Raw genomic sequence first — 17,420 nt, 5'->3', positions numbered from 1 at the left:
TCGTAAGGTCACAATGAGCAGAGTACAAAACTTAGTCTCTTAATCAGTCATTGGGTAGAAGTAGAATAACTTCTGTAACTGGCCCTTGGTAAATTTTCACATCGCCTTGGTCGGTAGTCTTCAATTCGATCTTCCTGACATGTCCATCCCCGCTAGGGAATGTAACAGTGATTCTGGCCATAGGCCAGCTGTTGCGGGTGATCTGCTTGTCCCTGAGCAGGACTAGGTCTCCGACTTGAAGATTCCTGCGGGGTTCTGTCCACTTTCGTCTCTGTTGCAACAAAGGTAGATATTTTTGTCTCCAGCGAGGCCAGAACTGATTTGCCAGAGCCTGGACTTGTCTCCATTGCTTTGTGTACAAATCCTTGTCTGAAAAGTCTCCTGGTGGCGGAGGTGCTCCTGCCTTCTGCGTAAGGAGCGTTGATGGCGAAAGTATAAAGGGGTTTTCTGGGTCAGAAGACACAGGTAGGAATGATTGTGCGTTTATAATGGCTGTGACCTCTGCCATTAGGGTGCACAGTACCTCGTGGGCCAATCGGGTGCGTTGCTGCATCTCGGGTTTCCTTTTCCGGGTTTTCCGTAAGGACGTGAACCGTTTGACTGCCTGCTCTTTGTTATCTGGTGAGCGCTGGCGTGGTTCTCTGATTGGCAATGGGGCAACCCCATTATTTGCTTCATCTCTGAAGACCTTGGTGTCTTTGGTTTTTAAAGAAATGGTATCTTGAGCTGATTGTGCAAGTTTGTTTCCGTGCTCGGTTTGAACGAAAACTGACTGACCTAGCGTCTCGTCGGTTACTTTACGCTTGGTAATGTCTTGTTGTGCTTCTTTAGGGTACACCTCAGTGAGGCAGATCTCGGAACAAGAATGGCTTGACTGAGTTTGACCGCAAACTTCTGTACAGTTCGAGCTGACAATTGTTGTCCCGGAGTGAACCTCTCCCTCCCCGCCGTCCTGTTGTGGGGGTGAAGGAGCGTTGACGGTTCTTTCATTCTTGACTTCATCACGGAGCCGTGAGGGTAAATTTCCTTCCTCGTATGGATGTGATGCAATCGTGACTCTCTGAGGTTCCTCGTAGCTGGGGAAGTTATCAAATACGTATGGAGAGGGGAGACGAGCCTGCCTGTCTATTTGAGATTGTACATAGTCGCTTGTGCGTTCCAGTCTGGTCCTTTCTAAAGTAGATCTTACTGCGGTCAGATCACGCGACCCTTCAGCTTCTTCTATGTACTTTGCTTCCGCCATGGCTGCTTCTTCTTCTCTTTCTAGCTGCAGCACTTGCAACTCTGTCGATATTTTTGCCATTTCCAACTGGGTTTCGGCTTCTCTGGCGGCCTCTTCTCTTTGTCTGGCAGCCTCTTCTCTTTGTCTGGCAGCCTTTTCTTTCTGGATTTCGGCTTCTCTGGTGGTCAGTTTCATTTTCAAAACTGCTTCTTGTCTGGCGTAATGCAGTCGCACCTTGGCGGCTTCTGCCTTGGCTCTTGCCTGTGCGGACTTACTTGATGTCGTTCTACTGCCCTTGTCGCTGGGCGCCATCGACTTGATCCCGGATCGAGCTGACATTGCAGCACTTGGAACACCTGATAACGCCCGGGTGGGCTTACTTGATGTCGGTTTACTGCCCTTGTCGCTGGGCGGCGTCGACTTGATGCTGGATTGAGCTGACATTGCAGCACTTGAAACACCTGATAATGCCGCTTTTTCACTGTCACGTTCTCCTTCGGGTGTAATGAAACGCCGAATTTAACGTTCGGATAAACCACAGCCAATGCAAACCAGATCGCAGTAAGATTAACCATTTACTGTTCACTCTTCACATTAACATGTGGTGAAAACTGTTGATAAAACAATACAAGATTGATACAGTATTTGTTCCTTCCTTAATATCACATTTCAAGTGTAAATACTTGCAAAGGTGACTATAACTACATTACACTAAGGTGCAGTATACAGGGAGAGTTTACCTGCTCCATTGACTACTTTAAATACACTTCCATGCAAACTATCCGCGACTCTTTAACTAACGAAAGCATAAACATTATCTACCGACGTTACCTCTAACAGGATCAGCATTAATATCTTAGTTCAATATATCGATTATCTATTAACTTACAGCGTTGCTCTCACTGTGATTTCTCATGCCTGCAAAACTGCTTGTGCTCAGGTGAGCCTCGTGGAAAGCCCCCACCCTCGCGCTAATTTCAAACCGGTGTTTTCCCACAAGACGCGGCGAAACCGGATGTGACGTCATCGCATGCCGATATATTTTACATGCAATGAATACACTTTAAACACTTCTAATTCTAACTAGAAAATACTATTGAATGAATTACTAAGCGAAAATATTATAAACTAAATAACTGTCGTAAAGACAGCACAAGAAGTATATAAAAAAGAAAATTAAACTAAATAAATAGTGCAAAAAGAGAAGAAAAAATAGTGAGGTAGTGTTCATGCATTCATTGTCCATTCAGAAATTTGATGGCGGAGGGGAAGTAGCTGTTCCTGAGTTGTTGAGTGTGTGTCTTCAAGCTCCTGTACCTGTTCCCTGATGGTAGCAATGAGAAGAGGGCATGTCTTGGGTGATGGGGGGTCCTTGATGATGGATGCCACCTTTTAGTAGAATTGCCTTTTGAATAGGCTAGTGCCCACACTGGAGCTGGCAGAGTTTACAACCTTGTGCAGCTTTTTCTGATCCTGTGCAGTGGTTCCTCTATACCAGACAGTGGTACATCTGTAAAAATTTGCGAATGTCTTTGGTGACATACCAAATCTCCTCAAACTCCTAATGAAATATAGCTGCTGTCATGCCTTCTTTGTAATTGCATCAATATATTGGACCCAGGATAGATCCTCAGAGATATTGTCACCCAGGAACTTGAAACCGTTCACCTTTTCCACACTGATCCCTTGATGAGGACTGATGTGTGTTCCTTCAGCTTGCCCTTCCTGAAGTTCATTATCAATTCCTTGGTCTTACTGGCGTTGAGTGCAAGGTTGTTGCTGCAACACAACTCAACCAGCTGATCTGTCTCACTCCTGTACACCTACTCATCACCATCTGAAATTCTGCTGACAATAGTTGTTTCATTGTGAAATTTATAGCTGGTGTTTGAGCTGTACCTAGCCACACAATCGTGGATGTAGAGAGAGTAGAGCAGTGAGCTAAGCACGCATCCCTGAGCTGCGCCAGTGTTGATTGTCAACGAGGAGGAGATGTTACTTCCGATCTGCACATACTGTGGCCTCCCAGAGAGGAAGTCGAGGATCCAGTTGCAGAGAGAGGTACAGAGGCCCTGGTTTTGGATCTTGTTGATTAGAACTGAGGGTGTGATTGTGTTGACCATCAGGTCCTGATGAAGGGTCTTGGCCTGAAACATCAACTGTTTATTCCCCTCCATAGATGCTGCCTGATCTGCTGTGTTCCTCCACTGACTACGTCATTGAATATAGGCTTGAAATAATCACTTCAGAACAAAGACCCTCTGTAAACCGAGTAAACAGTGATGCAGCTAGCGTCACACCTCCTGTGGTTAGGGTGTGATCCTGATCTCTGCTACTGTTTGTTTGGAATTTGCATATTCTCACTGTGACTGTGGCTTTCCTCCTGTTGCTTTTATTTCTTCTCTAATCTCAAAGGTTTATTAATTGCAGTATATTAACCCTCTTGTGTAGGTGAATGGTAGAACCTTGCAGTGAGAATGAAATAGTCTGAGCTGAATTAGAGTAAATAAGTGATTGAAAGATCGTCTTCAAAGATTCAAAGTACATTTATTCTCAAAGAATGCATACAGAATACAACTCTGAGATTTGTCCTCTCACAGGCAGCCCCAAAACAAAACAAACCCCTTGAAACCCGTTCAAGAAAACAAATTGAGCGAACGGAAAAAAAAACAAGCAAAAAACACATAGGGTATCAAACATCAAGCCAGGAGCTCAGTTGTATTCAATTTAGTTCAATTCAGTGCCGCAGGGCTATTCTTTGCCAAAGCACCCCAGTCTACATGAAAGCAAAAAAAAAATGTCCACAGCAAAAGAAAAGTGTAACCATAATCCAGGAACATATGCAACATGAACCTCAAAATCCCCAAAATGAGTTCATAGCCTCACTGATCAATCCTTGCATTGTGAATCCCAAGACTCTTGCACTTTCCTCCAATGGCATCGAGTGAGAAGGAGAGGAAGACTGGCAGCAGATATCCACCTGTTCTCCGATCTCAGTCTTGTCAACTTCAACCTTGCTGGATGCCTCAGTTGGAGAGAAGCAATGCAGTTGATCATGGTCTCCAGGCTGCACACTCTGCTCCAAATCTCATGGAACTCCCTCAGAGACAGCAAAGCACCAGATTGCTCAATTGGCCCAAAAACACGCACTTTAAAAATGTAAATCACAAGTTCCAATCACACACAGCTTAGTAGTAGAATCATATTTGAAAGAAGTAGTTTTGTGAACTGGCTGCAGGATGTTGCAGTTGGTCACATTGTTCGCTGGTGCCATCTTGAAAAAAGATGACTGGTTTGAAGAGCTTGTTTCCATGCTTTGTGACTCAATGACTCTATAACCTGCACCTAAAGATTAAACATTACCTTTATTAGTAACATGTACATCAAAACATATAGTGTATTTTGTGTCAATGACAATGGATGTGCTGTGGCAGCCTGCAAGTGCCGCCACACTTCTGGTGCCGACATAGAATGCCCACAACTCTCTAAGCCTAACTGTACATCTTTAAATTGTGGGAGGAAACGGGTCACCCAGAGAAAACCCATGTGGTCATGTGGAGAATGTACAAACTCCTTACACAGCAGGAACTGAACCCCGTTGGTGATTGTGGCACTGTAAAGCAATGTTCTAACTGCTATATACAACACCATTGTATTGATAAAGATCTGAAGCTACAGTGTGAAAAAAATGTGGAACCTAACTGGGAAGCCATGTCACAGCAAAGTAGATTGTCGCATTCAGTACACCAGTGCAGTGTTTGGCCTTCTGAGCAAGAGAATTCAAAGCTTTCAACAGACAAAACTCATGTCTACCAGGCAACAGTGTTGAGTATCCACCTGCTTGCTTCGGAGATGTGGGCTTGTCTCCAAGAGTCATCTTCACAAAATCCTCTTCAAGTGTTCTGGCAGGATAAGTGAGCTAATATAGGCATCCTCTTGCAGGGCAACATCTCCAAACATTTGAGAGTCTAATTACACTTGCATGCCTCCAGTGTGCAAGCTGCGTTCTTCACACGCCTGAAACCAAACTTCTGAAACAGGTGCTGTACTCTGAGCTCCAGCACATTATCAGAAAGATAGGAAGCATTTTATTGGAAACTTGGATGGGGGTTGTGGTTGAGTGTAGCGCCTCCTTTTTGGCCCACGGCCATGTAAAACGGTAAAATAACTCTTGTGATGACAGCAAGCACCTTGAATCACTTTTGGGAGCATGCAGAAGCCCCTCTTAAATAATGGGATGTGATCACCATTTTCTGTGCTGTTCTGCCACCTGCTCTGTCAAGCACTTTTTCTCTCAATTGTGGCACAGTATGTGGATGCTACATTGCTGGCCATCTTGGAACCCACAAAGCTGTAGTGGAAGCAAGTCATCTTTGACCCAAAGGAGTCCTTATGTAGGATTGGTAATGAAAACAAATGCAATACTGGCATTCATTTTGAGAGGACTAGAATATAAAAGCAAGGATGTAATAAAGCAAGGCTTTATAAGGCAATGGTCAAACCGCACTTGGAGTATGGTGAGCAATTTTGAGCCCCTTATCTAAGAAATGTGTCCTGGCATTGGAAAAGGTCCAGAAGAGGCTCACACAAATGATCCCAGGAAGTGTTAACATATGTGGAGCATTTGATGCCTCTGAGACTTGATGGAGTTTAGAAGAATGAGGGAATATCTCATTGAAACCTAACCAGAGGCCACAGCCTCAGAATAGAGGAATGTCCATTTAGAACAGAGATGAGGAGGAATTTCTTTAGCCAGAGAGTGGTGAATCTGTGGAATTCACTGTGGAGGCCAAGTCATTGGGTATATTTAAAGTGGAGATTGATAGGCTCTTGATTGGTAAGGTGTCAGTTGGAGAAGGTAGGAGAATGGAGTTGAGAGGGATAATAAATCAGCCCAAATGCAATTGTTGAACAGACTGGATAAGCTGAATGGTTTAATTGTTATAAATCTAATTTTCAAATACTCATTATGATGGGTATATGTATTTTGATTTGCATAGATATTTGTAACGTGGTATGTTCAATGATGTCTTTCTCTTCCATCTAGAAGCAGTGACTATGTAGTCTTTTGTGGCTTTTGCTAATCCTGAAGGAGAACAATTTAACAGGAGGCCATGGTTTCTTTTCCTCTTCTCTCTGTTTTCTTCCCCAAAATGGGTGTGCTGGTTAGACCACAGGGACCTAACAAACTTTTTCACATGATTCTGTTATTCGTTTTTGACTGACGACTCGAGTAGTAGTGTGATCACTCGAGTTAGGAATGATCTTCACCTGGGGGAATTAGTCCCTTAATGGAGAATGCTTGTGTGTGACTTTGTTTAACGTGGGGAGTTTGTTACACAGGTAGCCACTGCACAGTCCTTGACAGATCGGGGTCAGGGTCCAGTGACGTGGAGTGCAAGATGACTGGGGACCCTTCACTGCTGCAGCTTCCTCCACATTCACTGTCATTGTCATCATCCTCCGGCAGCTTCACTGCTGACGTGTTGATTGGACGGCTCTTCGTCTGGAACCTCCCCCTTGACCTTACACCATTGGTGACCCTGCCAGGAGCTGAACTCCAGACGGCATCGCTCTCGGGATCTCAGGAACTCCCGATCATCTCTGCCATGACAAGGTGATGATCTTTGAAGAAGAACTCGAGTAGATTTATACTAGAACTCCTCCAGATTACAGGCTGCATTCTCCGGCCTTTGGACTGAAGGCATGGATCCTATTCCATGCCCCACTTGAGTTTGTCTCTCTGCTTTTTGATAATTTTATGAACAAAGAAATTAGAAATAAGAGTAGGCCATTCCATCCCATGAGCCTGGAGTGCAGCTTTGTGGGAATGCAGAAGTATCGATGCAAACACAAAATAAATTGGATTACTCAATGTGTCTTTCTGGAAAATGAACAATACAACATTTAGATGTAATATCCGGCTTTCAGGAGAACAAGCCCAGGTGCACTTCTTGGGTCCTATTATTTTCAACCTATTTGCCACGTGAAAAGGGATAACAATATATCTTCTTGTGCTGCTTATAAATTTGGAGCGACGGAGGATAAGAGGTGACTTGATAGAGATATTTATTCATTATGTAGTGTTGTATGACATGGGTGACCATGGTCTTTCCATGAGCATGATTGTTCTTGGCAAAATTTTCTACAGAAGTGGTTTGCCGTTGCCTTCTGGGCAGTGTCTTTACAAGATGGGTGACCCCAGCCATTATCAATACTCTTCAGAGATTGTCTGCCTGGTGTCAGTGGTCGCATGACCAGGACTTGTGATCTGCACCGGCTGCTCATACGACCATCCACCACCTGCTCCCATGGCTTCACGTGACCCTGATCGAGGGGCTAAGCAGGTGCTACACCTTGGCCAAGGGTGACCTGCAGGCTAGTGGAGAGAAGGAGCACCTTACACCTCTTTTGGTAGAGACGTGTCTGCACTCTGCTGCCGTAGAGGTGTGCAAGATGTAAGGGGCATCGATGTAATGGACAGCCAGAGATTTTTTTTCCTAGGTTAGAAATGGTTCATATTAGGGGGGAGGAGGACATAGGTAGGTTTTTCTCATTGAGGTATGCGCAACGTGCTGCCAGGGATGGTGGTAGAGGCAGAGACATTAGGAACATTTAAGAGACTCTGAGATAGGCACATGAATGAAAGAAAATTGAGAGCTATGTAAGAGGGAAGGGTTAAAATTATTTATTTATTTATTTAGAGGAGTAGCACAGTAACATGCCTCCCTGGCCCAACGAGCCTGCGCTACCCATGTGATCAATTAACTACTAACCTGTACAGTATATCTTTGGTGGATGGGAGGAAACCAGAGCACCAGGAGGAAACCCACACAATCACAGGGAGAATGTACAAACTCCTTATAGACAGCAGCATGAATTGAACCCAGGTCACTGGCACTGTAAATCACTGTAATAGCTACATTACCATGGTTATCTTTTTTAAACAAACTCCACCTCCAGGCAGTTTCAGTTTTATTTAGTAGTCATTTTGCTTTAATTACACCTGCCATGACTCAGATCTCACTCTGGCACATGATGACAAAATTGACAAGATCTCCAACTTATTTGCTCACTTTTAACATTAACAGATTATTAATGATCCTTGGTAAAAACTCAGTTGCAAAGATGACTATGGGCTTTTTTTCCCCACCACAAGAAGTAAGTTCATATGCATGATTCCTTCTGCTGAGCAACAAAAAAGGTACGGCACAACATCGTGGGCTGAAGGGCCTGTACTGAGCTGTAACGTTCTGTGTTCTTTAATTGAGTATTGCCTCCCTCAGGTTGCATGCATTACAACCTTTCCAAATAAGAGAAACTGCATCCTATGCACATGCAAATTTGCTGGAGAGTAAATTTGAAAGGAAGCACTTGCATTTATGTTACAACTACAAAAAAAGGTCATTTGATCCCTGCTGCAATGTCAGATTGACATACCTATTTTAGTTTATGACTGATTTAATTATCTTCTGATGGGATATTTCTATAGACTTGGGTTTTGGTCTGTAATTAAATATTAATTTGAGATGGTGCCAAAGACGTTTACCGTGATGCTGCCTGGATTAGAGGACGTGGCTATAATGGCAGGTTGGACAAACTTGGGTTGTTTTCTCTGGAGCAGCAGAGGCTGAGGGGAGATCTGAGAGAGGTTTACAATAAGATGAGAGGCATAGATAGAGTAGTCAGAGAGTATCTGTTTCCCAGGGTTGAAATGTCTAATGCAGGGGTGGGCAAACTTTTTGACTTGAGGGCCACAAAGGGTTCTAAAATTTGACAGGGGGGCCGGACCAGGAGCAGATGGACGGAGTGTTTTGGTAATACACCTCATAAGAGAAAATAAAATATCATGGGATATGTAGAAAACATGTGCTTTAATTTCAATTGAAAATGAACAAATGCATTACAACAAAATATCTGTCTTTGAAGTCCCATGGTATTTAGCTATTTATTGAAATGTCTTTTAAAACACTGAAAATTAAATGAATAAAATACAGCTTTTTTTTAATAGTAACAGTTATTATTTTAAAGCACTGAAAATTCTGTTATCCTTCAAGATATTATCATCATCACTCTCCTCCTGACTGTCTTTATTTCAAAAACGGTAGGAGATGCAGGTCTACTTGTCCTGCTCCTTCTTATTCAATTGTCCCCTGTGCCAAAACTCAACAACGACCCGCACAGTGACAGAACAGTGAGAGCGCGCCAATATGCGGAGCTCTGTAATCGCAAATCCCCGCAGGCTATCTCCCTTAGCCGGAACGCTGGCTAATTGTGAGCCGGTTCGGATGTGCCAGGAAATGGGTCGCCACAAGGTCACAAAGTAAAGCGCAAATGTGGAGTAATACGCTGCACCTCAACAAAGGTCAATGTATATAGACTGCGTCATCTATTGGGAAAGCGCCAGAATTGCAGGGAAAAAACGTTAACAAGGTTTATTAATATAATTTCATCAAGTTCTGCGGGCCGGATTAAAAAGCTTAACGGGCCGCGTATGGCCCGTGGGCCGTAGTTTGCCCATGCCTGGTCTAATGCATTTAAAGTGAGAGGGAATGTAATTTCAAAGGAGGTGCGATGAGCAAGTTTTTTTTTTACACAGAGAGTGGTAGGTGCCTGGAATGCGCTGCCTGGGGAGGTAGCAGAAGTGGAAGCATCCGGTACTTCTAAGAGATGCTTAGATAGGCACGTGAATGTGAGAGAAATGGACAGTGTAGACAGGAGGGATTAGTTTGGTTGGCCATTTGATTACTAATTTAATTGGTTCAGCACAACATTGTGGGCCGAAGGGCCTGTTCCTCTGTTCCATGTTCTAACATTCTTAAAGAATTCATGCTTTAAAGGTTTGGGGGAGGCTGTTGAAAGCTCTCATTTTACACGGCTGATGTGTCTTTCCTCTAAATAATTGATACTGAAAGGGCCATTAAATTTGGTGGGCTGTACTGCTTTCCTAAAGTAAAGCATCCGAAACATTCAGAAGGAATAAAAGTACATTGCTAGAATTCTTCTGAAATGAGGAGAGTGCAAAATAAATAATTCCTTTTAGTCCTGAAGTTAATGGAGTTTGCTGATCACCAGATGATGGAAGTTCTGCCTGACATAATTTTTTCTGAGCTACCTTGCCTTTGAAAATGAACTCAATGACCTAGAAATTGCAAATGGGTATGCTGGTTAGACTTTACAGAACAAACTTTCCTGACCTTTTACTTGTGGAATCTTGGCTGTAAATTTCAGATTTACGGTGTGTTTTTGTAGTTACAGCTGTTTTGGCTGGGGATGAGGCTGAGTTTGGGATTTAGGAAGTATTTAAAGTTCAAGAGAAAGAGAGAACTCTCTTTAATTCTGTTTAAAGGTCATTAGCAGTTTGCCTCTCCACAGATCCAGTCTGAGGTGCTGAGTATTTCCAAATCTCTTTTTAATTTTTTTTTAAACTTACCTTTTCCAATTTGGAGTTTGTTTGCTCTTGAGCATCCTGAGAAATTCTGGTTATTATCCATTTTGCTTCTCTACATTATGTTGTCTCAGAGTCGTAGAGTCATAGAAAAGTATAGCACAGAAACAGGCCTTTCAGCTCATCCAGTCCATGCTGAACCATTTAAACTGTTTTGTCCCATCGATCTACACCAGGTCCATAACCCTACCATCTGTATACCTATCCAAACTTCTCTTAAACATTGAGATCGAACTTGCATACACCACTTGTGCTGGCGGCTCATTCCACACTCTTAAGACCCTCTACAGTGAAGAAGTTTCCCCTTGTGTTCGCCTTAAACTTTTCACCTTTCACCCTTAACCCATGACCTGCAGTTGTCATCTTGCCCAACATCAGTGGAAAAAGCCTGCGTGTATTTACCCATCTGAACCCCCCAAATCTCCCCTCAATCTTCTATGTTTTAAAGAATAAAGTCCTAACCTATTTCAATATTTCCATATAACTCAGGTCCTCCAGACCTGACAACATCCTTGTAAATTTTCTCTGTACTCTTTCAACCTTATTTACATCTTTCCTGTAGGTTGGTGACCAAAACTGCATACAACAGTCCAAATTAAGCCTCACCAACGTCTTATACAACTTCAACATAACATTTAATCTCCTGCACTCAATACATTGTGTTTTCATTCCTTAATTTCTTTAATTTATCATAGGAACCCTTTTTTTGCCCTCTCTTTCTGTCTCTAAGCTACTGTACTTGGTTTAAAACCTTATCTGGAGCCTTAAATATGCAATTTGCTGGGACTCTGGTCTCAATCTCAATCACTTCCTCTTTGTCTTGTACATGAATTGAAACCCATTCTTTTCACACCAGTTATTCAAGCATACATTTGATTCTCTGTTCTTATTAGTAGCATGCCAGCTTGCATGAAACTTGGGTAGTTATGCAGAGTTATTACATTTTGTGCATTTGCTTTATAATTTAGACCCTAGCTACTTGTACTTCTTCAGCGGAGCCTCCTCCCTTAATCTATATCATGTGGATCCTGACAGCTGGATCTATTTATCCCCTTGCACTCCAGGCCCAGGGTCTCTGTGCCTGAGGTAGATGTCCTTAATGCTGGCACTGTGAATGCAACACAGCCTTCTTGGCTCCTGCTCATAGCTGTAGGGAACAGTGTCTGTCTCCTTACCATTCTCTATTAGCATTGCATTGCTTTTCAATTTACTACCCTTTTGCCATTTATTCTTATTTCTCATGGTCTTCATGTTTGTTCATGAGGTTTGCAAAAACTTTGTAAGTGGTGAACAAGTGCAAGAGTGGAAAACATAAAGCAAAACTGAGATCAAGTCATTGAGTTGTAGGCTTATAAGGCAGCAGCTGAGGCCTCGGTCGGTCGAACATGAATGTTGCGTCCTAGCTGTCTGGATATGCAAGTCTGGGTAGTACAGTACGGAGAGTAAGTTGTTGCCCATGTAGCAGGCTTCCCCTCTCCATTCTTCTGATGAACCCAAAGGAACGGCAGAGACCGATACAGTTTAGCACCAGCAGCGTCGCAGGAGTTGCCAGTCAGTGTTGAACAACATAGGCCTTTGGAACTCCAGCTCAGGATGTTTCCCTCGGGGTTTACTGAAGAAACCTTCCCCATGAGTGGGCATATTTGCAAGACAACGCAGGTTTGAGAAGAGTTTTTCTTCTAGATGAGCTGCCAGCCATGGCTAATGAGCCCCATCTGCCTTGTTTTAAGTGACTGGTTTTAAAGTGCCAGTAACTCACCTTTGCCTCATTCTCCATCATTACATATGGTTTTGCTGGGCTTAGTAGCTGAGCCATAAGTGAAGGCCAGAAAGTGGACTTGATTGTCAGAGGCTATTTCAGTTGTACACCATTAGGAGCATTTAATAAGTAGCAGGAGCTTAGCCCCATTATCACCCCCCCCCCCCCCCAGCTATAACAACTTTAAGGCAGCACAAGCCATCTAAAACATGTGAGAATTTGAGGGAGGGTGAGTGGTAATATTGAATTCTACATGTTTTAGGAGATACACAGTTCTTAATGCAATAAACTGTCTTCATGCTTTTCTTAGAGAGCAAACAAGCCATTTCAAAGGACTCAAAATTTGGACGTAAATACATTTCCATGCCAACCCGCTTGAGTACAGGATGTTCATGGTGTGTGCTCTAGGAAAGATACAGAAGCACAATAATAATAATAACTTATTTATAGAGCATTTTTCATATGAACAAAGTAGTTCAAAGTGTTTTACAGTGGGATAAAGTGCAAACATAAAAATAAAAGACAAAAAGATGTTAGTGAAAAGCAAGGTTAAATAAGTAGCTTTTGAGCTGGCATTTAAAAGTGTCAACTGAGTCTGCATTCCTTACAGTTTTGAGTATTGAGTTCCACAGTTTGGGAGCGTAGTTCAAAAAAGATGACCTGCCAATTATCTTTTGAGGGAGATTGTTTAAATATAATCAGGTTCATCTGGGCTGTTGATAGAACTGTAACAAAAATTCAGATTAATACTGTTTCCTTATTATTGAGCATTATATTAGTTGAATTGGAACAAGTTAGCCAATTCAAATTGTTTTTTTTGCCAAATAATTATTGTAGTTTTTGATAATTTATTTGATCCTCCTTTTTATTCTACCCTTCTGAAGATTTCCTACATTACGTTCATTTCACATTTTGAAAGGATATACTGAAGCCCCATTTTCAAGCTTCCACAAATACCAGTGCGTCACTCTTCATAAGGAAGTTCATGATGTTGCTTGGGGTGGGCAACCCTTTCACTTTTTCACCTTTCTTTCCTTAACTCTTGTTTTGAGATTTTATTTCCTGATAGGCCATGCTTAAAAGTTGCTCACTGTCAAGAGAGGGACCCTTAATTGGAAAAATGTGCTTCATCGGCGGCAGCTCTGAGCAGGACTGGGAGATTAAGGTGGAAATGACAAGTTGTCTTGTAGAAATGGAGACACAAGAAACTCCAGACTAGAATCTGGAGCAACAAATGATCTGCTGGAGGAAAGCAGGAGGGCCAGGCAGCATCTGTGATGGATATTATTCGTAAGAGCCACGTTTCTATTTTCTGTCTGTATTGTATTAGTGTTGCGCATTTTTATTATGGGTTACGGTAATTTGTTGTGTGGGTTTGGGTGTGATAGAAGTAAAGGAATATAGTCACATATTCACTCTTTGTATCACTAGTTTAGTTACAGAGAGACATAGCCAGAATGGATATTTTTAATTGACTGTTAATTGCACTAATTTCACTATTGCTACACTAGTTTTGTTAGTTTTTATTGTTATTTTTGATCGTTCGTCTTTGTTGGTTGTCTTTACTGGTTTTGTAGTAAAAGATCAAACGTACTTTTTTTGACTTGGAAACTCAGTTATTTGGAAGCGTGTCACACAGTGTTGAATCCCTCTCAGTCTCTCCGTGGTTTTGGATTTTCACGTAACTGCTACATTATTATTATTATTGTTGTATTTTATTTTTTCTCAGTCACACTGGTAAAACCTGAGGTACAGGCATAGCCAAGCACACTCAATTCTCAATTGCTAGGAACTTTTGGACTATTCTAGTGGTGTTTAGTATCGTGGCTTTCTGAAGATTTATGTAGATATTGCTGTGTAGGTCTAATTGTTTAACATTATTGTGTACTGACTTTGAGATGACACCAGTTATAGAAATTATTATTGGGACTCTGTTCATGTTCCAACATTTTTCAACTTTGTCTTTAAATTCAGGATATTTCTATTGTTTTTCATTTATTGATTTCTGTATGTTATGTGTGTTTGGAATGGCTATGTCTATTAAATAAGTTCTTACTTGTTTATCCTGTAGTATTATATCTGGACGGTTATTATGGATTGTCCTATCTATAATAATGGATGGTCATAATATAATTTGTAGGACTCTGACTCTACAACTGGATCAGGCTTGCATTCATGGTAAGGTATGGTTTCTTTTGAGTTTGCACTTTAAAGCAATTTTTTGATAAATGACGTTTGCCACTTGATTGTGCCTGCGTACGTAATCAGATTGAGTTAAACTGCTGCAGGATCCTGTAATGTGTTGTTTATAGTTTCTCTTCGAATTTTCTGTATTTATTATCTTGAATTTGTTTGTCTTTTATTATGTATTTTTGATATTTTCTATGTTAGCTACCTGATCCTGTATTGCCACAAGGAGCCCCTCTGTTTTTGGGAAGAGGTCTCCAATTCTGAGCCAGGTGTTCAATGCTTTCATGTCGACACCTAGTTTGCTCAGATCATGGGGATGTCTTCCATGGAGGGTCATGCTCTTCCACTGGTTAACTTTTTTTTCTGTAGTAATAATTTCTTCATTTTTCTGGGTTGTACTTTCATTTAAATTTAGTAGTGCATATCCTCACGTGGAGTGCTGAATCCTGTTTTTGTTGATGAAAATATAAGCTTAAAAGTTTTATCTGAATGGTGTGTAAATTTTTATGTCTGTTATTCCTTTTCCCCCTTCTTCTTTAATTTTTTTTATTATCAAGATTTTTATTATTATCATTATTATTTTCAAAGAGGATCAGGGCCTGGAATCAGGGGCAGAAATTAAATAATTTGGATGGGGGGAGTGGCACAAGGGCAAACTCATCAAGAAAAATCTCTGGGTGAGGCTACTGGCCGATCAGTTGTAGGTTTGGCAAGAATTCAGATGGTGAGTTGGGGTAATGGGGGGAGATAAAGGTATCAAAATAAATCAGAGGGTCTGGGGCACTGAAAACTAATGCTTCTAAATCCTGACTTGCCTTTTAAGTTTAAAATGATACACATGTAAAAAAAAATGTGTAATAAGTGAGCTTTGCATAAACCACATATTCCTAACCTGGGATCCATGGAGCTCTTGCTTAATGGTATTGATCCATGGCATAAAGAAGGTTTGCACTTTAAAGCAATTTTTTGATAAATGACGTTTGCCAGTTGATTGTGCTTGTGTAAATAATCAGATTGAGTTAGACTGCTACAGGATCCTGTAATGTATTGGATTATTATTATTATTGTTCTTTTTGCATTTGCAGTTTGTTGTTGTTTGCACACTGGTTGTTTGTCCATTCTGTTGAGTGTGGTCTTCCTTTGATTCTGTTGTGTTTCTTGTATTTACTGTGAATGCCGACAAGAAAATTAATCTCAGGGTTGTATATAGTGATATATCTGTACTTTGATAATAAATTTACTTTGAACTTTGAGCTGATGGGACGTCGACGCTAACTCAGATAACCACGCGTTACAACAATGGTGTGCAGAACACACTGAATCTTAAAGTGGTTGGGCTAAAGCAGCAGAAGACCACGAAAATGGTACCTAATAAAGTGGCCAGTGAGTGTATGTCCTTAATGGTGGGTAGGCTGGTGCTGGTGTTGCATTGGATAGTTGACAGAAGCAATACACCTGATATAGAAGGTGAAAGCCAATATGGGCTGATTACATAAACTGCTAGTATAAGTGAAAGTAGTTAAAGTAATGCAGAATTGGTTCCTGACTGTGGAATTATGAAACATCAAGCTAGTTAATGTGGGCAGATAAAGCCTGAACCTCTGAGTATTTGTTTGGATTGCCTCTGTGTGAGTAATGGCCCTCCATTAGTTGAGGTCAACCATCAATGTTGTTTCCTAACTGTTCAAGTTGATACACAGTCTGGGCAGTACAAGCCTGGAGAGCAAACTGTTGCCCATGTAGCAAGCTCCCCCTTTCTATGCAGCCGATGAATCCAAAGGAACAACAGAGACCAATACTGTCTCTGAGACCAGTTCGGCACTACGTTGCAGGAGTTGTTATTCAGTGTTGAACTCAACATAGGACTGCCTTAGGGATTCCAACTTCAGATTTTTCTTTGGGGTTTACTCCCGAAGCCTTCCCCATGAGTGGGTATAGCCGCAAGGCAGCAGAGGTTTAAATTCAGAGTTTTCCTTTTCTTCCCTCCCCATGTCCTCTGCTACACAGTGTGGTGGGAACCATCTGTCCTCTGCAGTAGAAAGTTGATCGTTTTAATTGCCAGCCTTTATATAATATATAATTTAAAGTAAGTAAGCCTAGTTTTGAGTTTTCAGAAGTAGGTCATTCGGAATAATTAAAGTCTGAAAATAGGAATTGAGGCAGAAGCTGACAACCTTAGCCTGGGTAGTGATGTTCATGGCCTATTTTCCCTTATGCACTTGACGTAGTTAAATAATTAATCACTGATGTCTTTGTGACTGTGGCATAAATTGGTCAAGGAGAGCAGTAAAAGGCAAATTTCTTTGTTCCTGTTTGAATACTCACACCTACACTTTAATTTTTAGAAATGATCCAAACATAAGTTCAAAAATATTAAAAACACAAGAGATTCTGCAGATGTTGGAAATACAGAGTAACACACACATAAAATACTGGAAGAACTCAGCAGGTCAGGCAGCATCAATGGAGAGGAATAAAGAATCAACATTTCAGCCCGAGACCTTTCATCAGGAACTCAGCAGGTCAGAAAGCATCAGTGGAAAGGAATAAAAAGTCGACATTTCCATAGATGCTGCCTGACCTGCTGAGTTCCTCCAGCATTTTGTATGTGTTACTCAAAAATATTTACATCTGTGATAGACTTTAAGACATCTCTGATTTAAATAATTGGTTGTAGTGTTTAGTGACATTACCATGAAGGAGGACTTTACAGTTGAATTAGGAGGGCTGAAGGGGCCTGTTCTGTGTTATATCTCTAAATAAACAAAAAAGCATATCAATTAAAAGCAGAATTAGGCCAT

At 41.5% G+C, this 17,420-nt stretch overlaps 1 protein-coding gene across 3 annotated transcripts in view; it reads left to right on the top strand.

Moving 5' to 3' along the window:
- LOC132384984 (rho GTPase-activating protein 23-like) overlaps window positions 1-17,420 on the top strand; it is a 510,483-nt gene that overhangs the window by 43,892 nt on the left and 449,171 nt on the right. Inside the window, exon 1 of one of the 3 annotated variants that reach the window (XM_059956703.1) lies at window positions 14,570-14,607. The exons of the other annotated variants lie outside the window; for them this stretch is intronic. Coding sequence (XP_059812686.1) covers window positions 14,605-14,607 — 3 coding nt within the window. The 5' untranslated portion in view covers window positions 14,570-14,604. Of the gene's footprint in view, window positions 1-14,569; window positions 14,608-17,420 lie in introns of those variants that run through there. 3 annotated transcript variants of the gene reach the window in all.

The sequence above is a fragment of the Hypanus sabinus genome, chromosome X1 (genome assembly GCF_030144855.1).
Source record: "Hypanus sabinus isolate sHypSab1 chromosome X1, sHypSab1.hap1, whole genome shotgun sequence".
NCBI lineage: Eukaryota > Metazoa > Chordata > Chondrichthyes > Myliobatiformes > Dasyatidae > Hypanus > Hypanus sabinus.
Note: the sequence above shows the minus strand (reverse complement) of the source record. Positions and strands in the feature narration are given on the sequence as shown.